At 37.7% G+C, this 16,565-nt stretch overlaps 1 protein-coding gene across 2 annotated transcripts in view; it reads right to left on the reverse strand.

Moving 5' to 3' along the window:
- Positions 1 to 16,301, reverse strand: part of RAB5A (RAB5A, member RAS oncogene family) — a 30,601-nt gene extending 14,300 nt beyond the window's left edge. Inside the window, exons 1-2 of one of the 2 annotated variants that reach the window (XM_047098791.1) lie at positions 15,963 to 16,301; positions 12,751 to 13,007 (exon numbers count right to left, since the gene is read on the reverse strand). In XM_047098791.1, coding sequence (XP_046954747.1) covers positions 12,751 to 12,913 — 163 coding nt within the window. In that variant the 5' untranslated portion in view covers positions 12,914 to 13,007; positions 15,963 to 16,301. Of the gene's footprint in view, positions 1 to 12,750; positions 13,008 to 15,962 lie in introns of those variants that run through there. The other variant, XM_047098792.1, reaches the window with a different exon arrangement.
- Positions 16,302 to 16,565: the final 264 nt, after the last annotated feature.

The raw sequence follows: 16,565 nt of genomic DNA on the forward strand, positions 1-16,565 counted from the left end.
AGATAAGCACTGACTTCAGATAATAAAATTGTACACAGAGAAGAATATACGGAAGTCTAAAGCTAACAGCAGGCAAAATAAAAAAACTAAGCCTATTATTATTTCCCATTAAAATCATATGTGCATTGTGAAGAGTACCCAGTGGATTATGACAGCAAAAACCACGTATTCAGGAAAGAGTTACATTTCAGTTAATGTAAGAAACAGAAGGAGGATAAAAAAAGACTAGGGCAGACAGGAAACATACAGTAACTAAACCCAAAAAGAAAATACTCCAAAAGCCTGGCAACAAGGTAAAAAAAATTTAAAAAAAAAAAAAAAAAAATTTTTTTTTTAATGTTTATTTATTTTTGAGAGAGAGACACAGCATGAATAGGGGAGGGGTCAGAGAGAGAGGGAAACACAGAATCTAAAGCAGGCTCCAGGCTCTGAGCTGTCAGCACAGAGCCCAACATGGGGCTTGAACTCACAAACTATGAGATCATGACCTGAGCTGAAGTCAGACGTTTAACTGACTTAACTTTACCTAGGTGCCCCAAGCTAAAAAAAATTTTTACTAGACGGGTACTATGTAAAAAGATGGCAATATTTCTAAAAGCAAATCCATCTTATGAGATGATCTATAAATCACTAATCACATAAGATTCATTCTTAATCAATGAGCATCTAATAAGAGATTGATATTCAGAATACATAAAGAAATCCTACAATTCAACAACACAAAACCCCAAACATCTAATTAAGAATTGGGCAAAGAAATAGACATTTGTCCAAAGAAGATATGCAAATGACCAAGAAGCTAATGAAAATGCTTAACATCACTAGTAGGAAAATGAAAATCAATACCACAATGAGACACTAGTTCACACCCATTAGGACAGCTATGATCAAAACAACAGAAATCAAAGAGCTGGCAAGGATATGGAAAAATTAGAACTCTTGTGCACTGATGGGAATATAAAATGGGGCACTACTGTGGAAAATGACAGATTCTTCAAAAATATTAAGCAGAATCACCAGATGATCCAGCAATTCCACTTGAGTATACACCCAAAAGATGTGAAAGCAAGGACTTCAACAGATACTTGTATACCAATGTTCATAGCAGTATTTATTCACAATACCCAGAAGGTGGAAGAAAACCCAAAATCCACAATGAAGGATCAATGGAAGATAAGCAGAATGTGGTCTTTATTATACATATGGTGGAACATTATTCCATTGTAAAAAGGAAATTCTGACACATGAGAATATGGATGAACCTTAATGACATCTTAAGTGAAATAAGCCAATGACAAAAAGACAAATATTGTATAATTTCCCTTATATGAGATTCCTACACAGTGAAATTCTTAGAGGGAAAATAGAATGGTTATTTGCTATGGATAAAGGTGGGGGAGAATGGGAAGTTATTGCCTAATAAACAGAGTGCCAGTTGGGGAAGATGAAAAAGTTCTGAAGATGTTCAGTCCTGATGGCTGCACGTTAATGTACTGAATGTTCCAGAACTGTTACTTACTTTTGTTACTTTCATTATTATTAACGCTTATTCATTTTTGAGAGAGAGAGAGAGAGAGAGAGAGAGAGAGAGAGAGAGAAAGAGAGTGTGTGTGTGTGTGTGTGTGTGTGTGTGAGCGGGGGAAGGGCAGAGAGAGACAGGGAGACACAGAATCTGAAGCAGGCTCCAGGCTCTGAGTGGTCAGCATGGAGCCTGATGCGGGGCTCAAACTCACAGACGGAGAGATCATGATCTGAGCCGAAGATGGACGCTTAACCGACTGAGCCACCTAGGTGCTCCTATTTTTATTTTTTTTAAATGTTTAAACTATAAACTTTATGTCATGCATATTTTACAACAAAAAACATCCAACAACACCTAAAGGCAACTGCTGCTAAATGAATTGCAATCTTGGAAAATATTTAAGGATACCTAACTCTCTTAAAGGAATCTACTAATCAGGACATAAGCTAGTCACATGTTACCTGCTGAACATTACCACGGTAGTATTTCTGATACCAAACTATGAATATTGTTTTTAAATTAGTCTTAAGAATTTGAGTTTGGTTAGTATTAAGTTAGGGCCCCAAACCTGAACACTCTATGATGGGACTGATAAAATCAGTAAATGAACCTTCAAGGCTAAGAATCTGTGCTTATCCCACCACAAGCCCAAAACTTATAAAGTCTTTTCTCACCAGATTGGATTTATATAACAAGGATGTATCAAATAATAAACTGGGAAGCAGAATGAACACATTACAAAGAGGAAAGGTGAAGAAAGGGGAGAGGTTGTGAGAAGTTACTAACTAGTTTTCAGACAAATGTTCTCCAAGGAACATCAATACAGAAAAAGTTAATGAAATTAACTTAGCTTTAAGGGATGTGTGTCTTTGAAAGACATTTTATCTGTGGACAATAGGTACTGTATTAAATGGTTTAAACAGTACTTTATTAAATTCCCGTAATATGCAAGGAAAAGACACTTCTGGCTTCCAGGTCTGCATGTATGGTGCTTAGAAGTAGCCACACCATCCTAACAAGTAAAAAGATGAACTGAAAAATTGTCAACTCTTCTTTGATCTGTAAGAAAATTGAGGGGAGAAGGCAATATGCTACTCCCAAAATTGTACAGAAAGGTGGATATGGTAAGGATAACCTCAGAGCAGAACGATGAGCAAACCAGCTCAGGTAGAAAAACCTAAGCTGTAATTGACAAATTGCTAGAAATTAAGTGTGGCCAAGTCAGAGTTAAAAACTCCAGAGGCAAAAATAAACAATCCAGACTACATCAAACTAAAAAGCTTTTGTACTTTATTTTTTTTTAGTATTTTTTTAATGTTTGTTTATTTTTGAGACAGAGGGAGACAGAGCGCCAGTGGGGGAGCGGCAGAGAGAGAGGGAGACACAGAATTTGAAACAGGCTCTAGGCTCTGAGCTGTCAGCACAGAGCCCCATTCGGGGCTCAAACCCACGAACCCTGAGATCATTACCTGAGCCGAAGTCGGATGCCTAACTGACTGAGCCACCCAGGTGCCCCAAAGCTTTTGTACTTTAAAGGAAATCATCAACAAAATGAAAAGGTAACCTGCTGAACAGGAGAAAATATTTGCAAATGATGTATCCAATAAGGGGTTAATATGCAAAATACGTAACAAACTCCTACAACTCAAAACACCCAAGTCTGATTAAAAAATGGGCAGAGGACCTAAATACTTTTTTCCAAAGACATACAGATGGCCAACAGACACACGAAAAGATGCTCAACGTCACTAATCATCAGGGAAATGTAATTCAAAACCACAGTGAAATATCACCTCCCATCAGTCAGAGTGACCAGTTAAAAAAAACCAGAAATAACAAGTGCTGACAAGGATGTGGGGAAAAGGCAACCCTAGTGCACTGTTGGTGGGAATGTAAACTGATAAAGACACTATGGAAAACATTAAACATTAAAAAATATCAAAAATAGTAATACACAATCCAGGATTCTCACCTCTAGGTATTTACCTAAAAGGATATGAAAATGCTTATTTGGAAAGGGGGAAGCTTCTTTTTTTTCCCCCTTCTCTTTAGTGATACACCTTCTGCATTGGGTTTAAGAACCTAGCACTTAATGCTTCCCCAACCTCAAGGGAACCTCTCAGATCATTAAAGTATTACTGTCTTGAAGTGACTCTTTAATGCTTAGCAATAAACCTATCCACTAAGGAAGCTTAAAAGTTCTAATATTTGTGCATTTTACAACACAGGAATGGAAAAGGACAACTTAAAGAAGGGAGAAAAGACAAGGAAGATTTTAACTCCCAGAGTTAACAGTTACAAGAAACTTGTAATCTTAAAACATATTTAAGTTGAGCAATGACAAAAAAAAAAAAAAAAACAACTGGAAGTATCTCCAAGGGAGGAAAAAATTGATGAAAAGACTGGAATCCTTTTGATCCCATAATCATTAGATAAAATTATTTTTGGTTCAGTAACTACATCTAGAACTCTATCTTACAGAATTAACTCCAGAGAGAAAAAAAATATTCCAAGAAAATGTCCACAATTAGAGGATTACTTAAAACAGCAATCAAAAATACAAATATTAAATGTCCAACAATAAGAATATGGTAAAAAAATGTGAGATTACCAGTTACTAAAATAAGTATGAATAAAACAGAGATACTGAGAAATTAACATTAATAAATGAAATAAAATAGAATAGCATCTATTAAAAATGAATTCACATAAAAATATCATGAAGTTATAGTTAACAGAAACACAATGGGCTCTAAAAATATGAAAAGATTCTTGATCTTCCTCATAATATGGCAAAATGGCAAAATCTACAAGTCTCTTTTGAGTTAATATACAGTAACAGGCACATTCTGTACATTGTTGTTGAAGGGCTGTCAGAAAATTATATCAGAACTACAAATGTATGTAACCTTTTATACAGGCAATCAACTTCTAGGAATTTATACCATAGAGATACTTGAGATACATCTGAAATTACTATGAATTATTTACTGCAATACTACATTATATTAAATTATATTAACAGCCAAAAATCTAAAACAATGTGCAAATTCAAAACTAGAGAAGTGACTTAAATATACATTGATATGATCCATGCAATGGAATACTGTTACACCTAAGAAAAATGAAGATGCTCTTCATAAAATGATATGGATAGATCTTTGACAGAATGTGTTCTCCAAGATGGCCTCAACAAGATCTCCCACACCACATTCTTCTTACATGATGCTGACACCCCTCCTTTGAATCTGTGAGTCTGTAACTAGAACATGATTGATGCTATCTATGTAACTTCTGGGGCAAGGTCATGAAAGGCCACCCAGCTTCACCTGGTACTTTTTGGGACACTCATTCTTGAACCAACCCATCAAGCTGTGAGGAAACTCAAGACAGGTGTTCTGGCTGAGGCTCCAACCAATAGCTAGCAGCAGTTGAGATTGAGTCTATCTAGCCCCAGCACTGATAGCAACCCATGAATGATCAGAAAACCATCTACAAAGCCCACTCGATTCCCAGAACCATGAGAGGATGAAATGATTTTGCTCTAAATCATCAAGTTTTGTGGTTGTTTCTAAGAAAAAAAAAAAAAAAAAAGTCACGTGACTATTAAAGTGAAAAATATAAGCTACATTATAGTAGCCCTGATATGTTTCAAATTGTATTAAATGGGGAAGAGACTATATAGATTAAAAGTAATAGTAACTTCCCAAGGGCATATAACAAATTTACATTGTCTTGGGTGGGGGACGGAGAGAACCCAGTGGGTTAGGAGAATATAGGAAAGAGAATTTTTAGTGTAACCTCATATAACCGTAGTAAGGTCCTAGTAAAATGCTGAGAAATGCTAAAGGTACCCAATAATTAATATAGTGACTTGAGTCCCATATCATCAGATTATCCTCTTCTTTTTGAGTCCAAAAGCACTTGCTATCCTCAAGGATAGAAACCATGAATAACTGGCTCCTCATCCTGCTTCTACTTTCCACATCTGTATTACCTTGAAAAGAGGGTGAATGCTGTTTATCAACTTATTTCAAATATTGTTTTATAAAACTTGTAAAGCACTAAGGATATTCATTTCCAAAATCCAATATGTAGCTTCAGTAACACTTTCATCCTGAGAAATTTAATAATTTGCTAGCTAGTTCGTATTTATATCAAGCTAGCCAATGATCAAACTCCCAAAACCTCTTGAAATTATTTCCTATTGCTTTTCTCATTCTTACACATTCTTATTCTCTCCACCAAGAGGTCTGTAATAAAAGCTCTCAATGATGACTCCAAATTAGCTTATCCTATGTTAAATTCAGTACGCATCACAAGATTGCATATAAGTAACAGCTGATTATTATAGTGTAAGATGCAAAAGGAGAAAAGAAACATTTTTCAAAAACAATGTTTTCTCTATTTTTATCAAGTCAGAATTCTTATTCTATTAACGAAGTTCTTAAAAAGCTGCCCATTCTCTCTCTCCCTCCCCTGCTTTCACCCTCTCTCCCAAAATAAATAAACCTTAAGTAAAAATAAATAAATAAAAATAAAGTTTCCCAACCCACCACATCAAATCATTCAAACCAAGTATCTTATGTGCCTCTGGTGTCTACCGAAAGTCAATTATCCACAAACCTTAAATGTTCAGAACAGAGTCAACAACAGAAAGGTAGCAAAAATAGTCCGAATGCAGCCAAAATAGATGTCATGAAGTCCAAGCACCAAAGTTTACGCAAATTTACATATTTCTTCAGTATGTAACTGAGAATATACTTCCTTTATATATACGTATGTATCCTTTTTTGGGATATATATATATATATATATATATATATAATAAATAAAAAAGATCAGTCAGAAATTTAGGCCTAATTTAAATAGTGGTATGTAATACCACTTTTCATACCTTATGTGTACTCAATCTGTCTCCCATCCTAAACTGTAAGATTTGATTTCTAGTACTTAGCACAATGTTAGGAGCTTGGTAAATTTGTTGAATAAATGAATTTTAAAGAAGTCTGACAATCTTACTTCCCAGTCTGTAAGAGAATAAAAGCAGCAAATTAATCAACAGAGGCTGTTCGCTATAGTTAGAGCTAACTGGCAAAAACCATTCTACCAAATAGCTTTGAACACTTAAGCAGCACCAGAGGGCAATCAATGAATCAAGTAAGACAGGACAAAAACTGATGTTCAAAAACTGAAATTATGAAATAAATTTTAAGAGGAGGAAAAGATTAAAATGTACTGATTATATTGTTTAATGTGGAAAGTACACACTAAAAAAAAAAGCCTGCTCTAGAAGAATTCTTACTTACAATCCTCTCATTTTACAAATGTTCGAACAGGGCTCACAAAGTGTCCATAAAAGGTTGCCAAGACTAAAAACAAGATTACAGACTCCTAAGTGGCAGCAATGTTTAAATACTCCTGTATAACATTCTGAAGTAGGATACTAGAAAAAAAATTAGTTAATTCTATTAAAAAATTATTTTTTAGGACAAAACTCGTATAAACTGATATAAAGTAGCCAATCTCTACCAACTTCTCTCAGTAATACAACCTATCTCAGATACTGAATACATACTTTCTAGAAGGAAATAGTACCATGCATAAAGATAATATTCTTTCACTTGAAACCAATGATTAACTTCCACAAATTTTAATTCTCACTGTATTAGAAAGAACAATGAACATTTCAAACACCATTTTTCTAATGAGTCAAAAACCATATGCTTATGGTCTGTCTCTATCTAGGTCTTCCGTCCTTTCTCAAAAGTACTTTTAATTGAGAGCAATGTGATGAAAAAAGATAAAGGTAATAAATGTAAGGGTTACAATTACAGACCTTTCTCAAGTCACAATGGGGTTAATACTGATAAACCCATCACGTTGAGAATTTGGTAAAAATGAAAAATTAATTTAATACACCTAACCTACCTTTGCTCAAATGTACTCAGAACACTTATGCTAACCTTCAACTGGGCAAAATCATCTAACACAAAACCCATTTTATAATGAACGGTTGAATATCTCATGTAATTTTTTGAATACTGTACTAAACATGAAAAATGGAATGGCTGTTACCGGTACAGAATGGTTGTGACTGTATCGGTTATTTGCCCTTGTGATCACGTGGCTGACTGGGAGCTAGAACTCACTGCCATTTCCAAGCATCACAAGAGTATTGTACCAAATACTGCCGGCTTGGAAGAAAATCAAAATTCAAAGTATGGTTTCTACTGTCTGTATTGCTTTTACACCATCATGAAGTTGAACTAAGTAGAACCACTGTAAACTGGGGATCATTTGTATACAAATCAGTCTTTCTGAAGGCTAACAAGTGAAGGGCAACAGTAGAAAGTTTACTACTACAGGAAGAACGTAAGTTATTCAGATTTAAATTTTCTGGCTGGCTTTTCTTTCTCAGTTTAGGAGACAAGTTTAATATCTGAATACACTTAGTATTCTATTTAACAGTGTAATTTCCCCCTGTGAGAAAACTTCCACAAATAGCTTAGTTCATGTGGGTGGCATGCATTTAATGTAATATACACGACTAACTAGTTTTGTGAAAACCAATAAATGGAGAGGGAAAAATTAGTAAGAATTTACCAAGCAGAATTTTAAGAAACTTAGTTGTACATGCTTATACTATCCACTTGAATGAATCTGCAAAAACTTCATTTTTAGGATGGCTCAAATTTAGTTAAGTACTTGCTTTTATAAAGTTTTTAAAGTCTTATTTGTTCCTATAAATTTTATCTTCCAGGGGTGCCTAGGTGGCTCAGTCAGTTAAGCATCCAACTTTGGCTCAGGTCATGATCTCACAGCTCATGAGTTAGAACCCAGCATCAGGCTTTGTGCTGACAGCTCAAGAGCCTGGAGCCTGTTTAAGATTCTGTGTCTCCCTCTTTCTCTGCCCCTCCCCCACTCGCGCTGTCTCCTTCTCTCCCTCTCGAAAATAAACATTAAAAATTAAAAAAGTTTCATCTTCCAACAAAGAAAATCTAACCATAAAAAACTTATTACTGTCATATCCTAAATCAAATGCCATGCACTATATGGAATAGTCATAATTCCAAAGTAATGTCATGCTGTAGCAATATAACAATGATAAAAATGACTCAGCAAAAAGTAATGGTGATGGTAGTGGTAACAGCTAACATTTAATAAGCATTTTACTCTGTATTACGCACTGTGCCAAGAAATTTATATGTACTTTCATTTAACCCTTACTAAAAACTTTTCTAGTTAGATACGTTATTTCCATTTCATGTGAGAGCTGAGTCTGACTTACCTATGATCAAGCAGCTAATATGTGCCATGTGCTGGAACTACAATTTAAAAAGGCACTTGTTTCTTTAATTAACTTAGTGTATAATCAGTCCTTGATTACTTTTGGCAATAAAGGAGAACAGCACTGGTACAGATAACTGAAAACTATACAAAGTCCCTTAGTAAAGAGAGACAAAGCAGAGCAACCCTGATGGGACAGAGAAGGGGCCATGCTCTCTTAAAGGGCCTACCAGGTTAACAGAGTTGAGGGAAGGGGTTCCCATACAAAGAGATACAAGTCATGTGTGATGTTACCAGGACACAATACTTGTAATCCTCAAACTGGAGTAGCTGAACAAACAACATGTTTTCAAAAACCCTACTCAAACTGCAGTTTAACAAAAAGCAATTATTCCAAAAACTTTAGTGTAAATGTAATACTGACTACTCAGAACACAAAAAGCAGTGGTTCTCAAACTTCAGTATGCAACAGAATCACCTGGGAGACTTGTTAACATTTAAGATTACTGGTCCCACTTCAGTGTTTTGGTTCAATATAGGACACAGGAATTTGCATTTTTAACAAGTTCCCAGGTAATGCAGATGCTTCTGGATTACGGAACATTCTGAGAACCAGTGTGCTAAACCAAACCTCAAAAATAACAGTTACCTGCAGGAGGAATGTTAATATTCTCCCGTACAGTTCTGCAACCTAAACTTGTCTGACATTCCTTTGATGATCAGTGCATTCAAAATTAAACTCTGGTATCAAACATTTACCTTTCAAAAGAAAAGAAGAAGAGTTGAATGACTGCATCTTATTTCATTGCATATTAAAAAAAAAAAAAGGTTTATTTACTTATTTTGGGAGTGGGCAGAGGGCGAGAGAGAATCCCAAGCATTCCCTGCAATGTCAGTGCAGAGCCTGACACAGGACTCAATCTCACAACCCTGGGATCACGATCTGAGCTGAAATCAAGAGGTGGACGCTGAACCCACTGAGCCACACAGAGCCCCTTCACTGCATATTTTAACCTTGCTCTGACTTACGTTGAAGATCCACTTGTTTATAAATAGCATTTAAACAATATTTTTTTTGACAGGAGTAACTCACTTGAAACCTTTAAAGTCTTAAAGTACTCAAGGTGTTAAGTGAAAGATGAACAGCCCTATCCAACAGATATTTACTGAGGAGATACTGAGGAACACAACCATATGAACCAAATGCTCCTTGCTAACCTTCTGGGCTCTTTTTTTTCCTTTTTAGAGAAAGAGAGGGAGAGACAGTGTGTGTGTGAGGGTGGGGGAAAGGGCAGTGGGAGCCTGACGCAGGGCTTGATTCCACGACTCTGGGATCGTGACCTGAGCTGAAATCAAGAGTTGGATGTTCAACCAACAGAGCCACCCAGGCGCCCCTGGGTTCGTCTTAAACAATAAGAACATAAATGTCCTGCAGACTTTAAATCCCTACAAATAAGCTAGAACTCCCCGAAGTATTAAACCCAACACCTAACTACTTAACTTTATTATGAGTGCTATAGGGCAAAGGGGCAATTGTATAGGATGCAGTGAGACAACATTGATTCCTAAATCGAGCTATCATGTTTAGAACTGCATAAACTACCCTGATATTCTTGATGAAGGTAAGGCTCTAGAATACACAAACTCAAGAGAATAGCATGATTTCAAACATGAAAATTTTAAGTTAGCTCTTCAGACCATACCTAATGTTAGTAGGTATAAACCATCAAAAAATAAAATGCAAACATTTGGCTAAGTTCATTTGTTAGGTAAGTCTTACCACACATCAGCCAAAACAAAAATATATATTACTTACAAGTTATGGACTTGGGGTGTTGATAATTAAATAGCTCAAACCATGAAATCCTTACAACAGAATACTAGTATTGTCCCTAAGGGCGAAGAGCTGTTATCAAAGAGCATAAAACAGCACTCACTATTAAAACATATCTAATCAATGTCTTAAACCTTAAGCTTACACTATGTCAACTATGTCTCAAAACAAAAACAAAAACCCAGTGCTCACAGCTATAATCATAATGGCACTGTCAGACTTCCTAAAAATTGGTCATCTATAACATAAACTGTCCAACAACCGTTAACAGAGAAATTTGGATATAAATCCCTTCTAAAGTTGGTTTTAAAAGTCAATTTGCACAAGTAGAAAAATATTAAGGAAGCTTTAAATATAGGAACAAAACACTTGAAAAATCCATAAATGTAGATCACCTGATTTGTGTTAAATGGAAATGCAGATTACATATACGCATACAACATTTATCAGATCTGTATATTTACAACTCACTGACAGGGTTCAATTTTTCTTACAAATGTCCTTCTTTAAATATCATTAGGACAAAGTACATTTGGATGACCATAATATCCAAAACAAAAACAAAGATTCTAGTCTTACCCTCCTGAGGCTCTTGCAGTTCCCCAGGAATTAAGTTCTTTACTATATAGTGGTTCAGTGTTGTTAATGGACTATGCACTGTGAAGAGGGGGAGGGTGGCACAGAGCCAGTCCCAAACCTATCTGGCCCAGGTATTTAGCCTAGAATGCATATGAACTTTGGGAAATGCTGCCACTGACAATTACTTGACAAGCGATACTACCTTGAGAGATATTTCATTCCTAAACCAAATGTGTGTGTGTGTGTAAATGTTCTAACAAAAAAATCACAAAGAATGTATGTTGTTCATTACATTTTTAACTCAAAAGCTCAATGATGTGGACTACATTTTTGAAGGTCACCCATTATAAAAAACATAAAACACTGAAACAATAGAACACTATGTAACTTGATAAATACACAAATGAAAGAAGATGACAAACACATTGCTACATCTATTAAAGTGGAAATACCACCTATGTACTGTATTTTCTGTACGCAGGGAAGTCAGGAGGTAGTACAGTTTCACAAACTATTTCATTAGAAAGGTCTGAACTATGAATAAAATTATCAAGTGTACCTGAGAACATACACTAAATGCACAACATAAAGTTATATTCCTAAAACACAGATCTAAAGTTGCTACATATTAGCTGGGTTACATATTTCAGAAGTTTGACTTTTCAAAATCTATTTATGTATACCTTTAAAAATATAGTACTGCTTAATTACACACACCTTGCAAAATATTGTGAATCTTAGAGCTGTGTGGTTCCTCTGATATTACCTAATTCAAAAGCTTCATTTGACAGATGAAACTGAGGCACTGAAAAAAGTTTTGCTCCAATGCTATATAGCTGTGAATCTGATTAATTCAATCACCAATCTCCTGTCTTTATCCACAACACTGCACTATTAGTTGTCTCCTTTGTCCTGCCTCTTACCTTCCCCTCATCCCCTCTCAACCCTACCAAAACCACTGTATCCATGGCTTACTCGACCTCTTCCTCATCTTTGATCTCTCTCTCCAGGTCCCATTTCCCTTTCATGTCCCTTTCCATTGACCACTGACTTTTTCTCTTCAAGTTTAATAAAATTTAATTAATTTTACTAATCAGTGTTAATATACAAATAGTCTAGTTATTTAGAATTAGAATTTTAAGGTTAACCTTCACTATTTATTATTTTCATTATTCATTCTAAAGCCAATATTATTCAGCACAAACGTATTAATTCGAAGAAGCTTCTAATCATTATCAAGAAACAGGTATCGGATCAAATTTAATTACTTGGGACACTGACTCTGTTCATGCTTGTATCTGTAGTCCAGCTTTTACACAATCATCTTGGGGATAACCAGGAAATCAAAATGTAGAAAGATACTACCTAAACAAAAATCAAGATAAGTTTTAAAGCTTGAGGTCTGCTGAATGGTTTTCTTCACTGTGTGACCTATTTAGGTATTCATCATCACACAACTGGAACTGCAAAATCTTTTTTGCCAATGTATGATTCAATTAAATGAAGGGAAAAAAGAAAATCTCACCCCCTATGGTACTCTCTTGAAATTCATGAAACTGGCCCTTCACAAAACGAAGCACTAGGCTTGATTTGCCAACAGCAGACTCTCCCAGAAGTACTAGTTTGAACTGGCATATTTTATTTCCAGTATTTGGCCCGTTGGGTCTTGTTGCTCCTCGATTAGCCATGTCCAAATTTGAAAGAAGTCCCTAATTTCAGTCTTTTAAATGAACTTCCAGGATGCAAGGTGTAAAATTTTTTTCTTTCTGGATGTAGAGAAACCTGTAAAGAAACAAATATTGTATTATTAAACACACAAATCAGTAAACAAATCTAATGTTAATCACTTCAGTAATTTTGCCTATCACATATGATAATTGTAACCTCTACAGGACACCGATTCCCATGTATTTAAATTCACCACCTTTGTACTGAAATAATGTAAAAGTATGAGACTTAAGCCTAAAATCCTGCTATAATTTTCAGATCAAAAAAAGATTTAAAGCTAATCTTTATTTAAGACTCAACTTTGTACCAGGTAGTTAAGTACTTAACGTAGTCATTCAACAATCCTAGACTGTTACAATCCTTAAAAATGAGGAAACAGGCACAGAGAGGTTAAGTAACTTGACTGAGGTCACATAGTTACTGTGACAGAGCCATGACAGAGCCACAACATAGCTGTGTTTCAAACCCAGTCAACCTGAGAGGTGACTTAAGAGTTCAGGTTTTGGAGCCAGACTAGATGGGTTAAAACAGTTTTGGGGAAAATTCAGTTCATAAATGGGAAGTTCTTACAACAGATCCTAGAACATAGTAAGAACTCAATAAATGTTGGCTATTATTATTTGAAGGCCCCTATTAAATTGTACAGTTTTTGATTAATGGTAATGTCAAAGTAACAAATATTTTGTTTGTGTGTCTAGTAGCTAAAAGACTTAAAACTGTTTCCTCATGTGCTCAAATACATCATACATGGAAGTGTTAACAGTGGTTTTCTATGTGGTTAGCTTATTGGTGTCTTATTTACTTACACTCTTCTGCAGTTTCGGGGCTAATAATTAAGTCGTTATTTTCCATTTAACACATTTAGAAAAAACTGGCCTAAAGGGCAACTTCTGTCTCTTTTCTTAATACCTACTGCTAATTTTCAATCTGAAAGGAATAAGGGAACATTAAAAAGGACTCTCTTCCAATCTACTCAAAAATCACAGTTTTCTTATCTTTAGTCAAAATCTGATTATGTGCTTACTAGTAATACTAAACCTGATGATTCCTCCCCCTAAAAATCACTGTTATATTTGGGTACCTCATATAAGAAATTTGCTTTCCCCATGAAATGAGGTTATATAAAACTCCCTCTCGACAATGGATTAATAAATACCAACGAGACCTTATATTTGAGACAATAAAATCACCACTGCCTTATCTCAACAGCAGCTTTGCAGAGTTCTTTTAGTAACACATACTGAACTATTTAAACGTGAAATGGTAGGTCTAAGTTGTTTCTAAACAGTAGGGATATAAATAAAACACTACTGGCCATAGATAATTTAAAGCAGGTGATGGGTTCATTCTACTATTCTCCCCCTCTTTTGTGTACTTTAACATTTTTCTGTAATAAAAAAATGCCCCAATCTCCACACTGACTCCTCACCACATTAAAAAATATTGGATTTGGTGATGTAATCTTGACTGGGTATACTGAAGTCTCCATTTCCAAAATACCTAACTAACTTACATAGCTGCTGAATTAAATGAGACAATATATGTTAAAAAAAAAAAAGTCTCTAATACAGTGGCCAACACATAACAGGGACTGAAAAAAGACAATTAGAGTGGCTCTCTGATAAACAGAACATCATGCAGACTAAACATGTGAACACACCTTTAGATATTTCAATACCCATTGAAATATTTCCCAGTTGTCTCACTACCCACAAAACAGCAAATTGAAATACTCGTCAGGGACAACATGCTCCAAATTTTCAAGGCCCAAAATTTCAGGGAAAACATGAGACTCCCATTAAAAAAATTAAATTTTTTTTTTTGCTGTGCCTTTTAAGGGTTAAAGCTGTTGGAACAGATCTCTCTCCAACACTCTAGAGCAGGAAATAAATGTATAAAGTTAGCACAGTAAGGTTAAAAATCATGGGCATTCATTTTTATTCGCTACCGAAACTTTTGTTTTGCAAAACGAAGATTCTGCATAAAATGCATTTTAAAATCTTTTGAGAACAACCCGTATCCTATGAAGTCCTCTAGGAGCTCGTTAATAAAGACAGCATCAATAACAGCAGCTAACATTTACCAGACCCTTATTTTGTGCCAACCATTATTCCATGAATTTTGCTTACGGCAACTCTATGAGCTCCTGTTATACCAATTTTGCATTAAAAATTAAGTTTCTGAGCTCTCTTGACTTAAAACAGGGCGGTCCACGTTTCTTTTTTTTAACCAGTTATCTGAAAGGCATCCGAATCAGCATTGAGACCAACCCCAACTATGTGAATTGCGACGTTTAGAGCTTACAGTCTGAAAATCTCACGGGGGTAACCAGCTCCCAGGGAGGAGAACAGCAGACAGGTTTAATAAGGTCTCTACCCTCTGTGCGGGTGCAGCGGCCCAGCTGTCTTGAGATCTTTTAAGCTGCGGTTCACCACCCTTCTTAGACCAGACAGTCCCTAAGCATACCATGTTGACGCGCCTCCCCCCACCATTACCCGTCTTTGGAAGTCGCAGGTAGGCGGAGCTCCCCCCCATTCACACCTGCTGTAGGCCCCGGTTCCTCCTTGGAGAGTACCTGAGTAACTGATACCAAACTCCCAACGGCCTGAACAAGCAGGACCCGCCAGGCCCCTTGGCCCTCTTTCCCATCCTGCTTCCCCCAACCTGGCCTGGCTCGGGCTGGGACCACCCCCTCCGGGACTGCCAGGACAGGGGCCAGACGGAACCGCGGCCTCCGGCACTCTTTCACGGCGCCATCTTGAGAAGGGAAGAGGGTGACACCCGTCGCTCCCTCAGCCAGTCTGCAAATCCTGGTCTCCAGAGCTGTTTGAGGAATGAATCACCAGGGCCGGCAGGACGAGACGCCAGGCTCGATAGCTCTGGGTACTGGCGCCGGGCGGGGAAGAATGGGCGGGGGACTCCGTGCCGGCAGGGCCGCGGAGAGACCGAGGACAGCGTATAACCTGGGGTCCCGGCCGGCGCCGGGCAGGGGAGGGACGGTTTGGTTACCTGAGACCGCAGCACGCGGAGCCGCGGGGCTGAAGCCTCCCAGCAGCAGGTCCCAGGCGTGGCCCGAGGAGAGGGTGAGGCTGTGGCTTAGACGGCGGCGGCACGTCTCCTCCTCAGGCCGCTCCCCTCAGACTGGACGGTGCCGGGATCGTGCCGTGGTGCCGCCCCCGTCCGGCTCCGTCTCCGCCTCTCTCCGCTCCGCCTTCCTCTTTTCCTTTCTCCTCCTCCGCCACCGCCGGCGCTCGAGTTCCGACTAATTCTTCCTCCTCCTCCCTCCTCTGCCTCCTCCCCTCAGACCAGCCGGCGGCTCCGTCGCGAACCAAAACACAAACACTCAAGTCCCAGCGCGGGAGCCACTTCCGCCGCCAGGCGCCGGCCTCGCCGCCACGTCGCTGCACGTAGCGAACTACGCCTCTTCGTCACTTCCGCCGTCGCCAGTGCGCTCTCTCCGTCTGCTCCCCCGCCCCTTGTCGAAGCCCTGGCGGCCGGGCCTGGTTTTCGGGGCCGGGTGGGCCGTGTCACGTGACCTCGGCGAGAGGCCGCGTCGGATTCAGCCACCTCCCACCTCCCTCCCACATCCCAGGCAAGCACGGCCCCGCCCTT

This window comes from Lynx rufus, unplaced genomic scaffold, assembly GCF_022079265.1.
Source record: "Lynx rufus isolate CCGP_SWC_20201006 ecotype Redwood Valley unplaced genomic scaffold, mLynRuf1.p SCAF_5, whole genome shotgun sequence".
Lineage (NCBI taxonomy): Eukaryota > Metazoa > Chordata > Mammalia > Carnivora > Felidae > Lynx > Lynx rufus.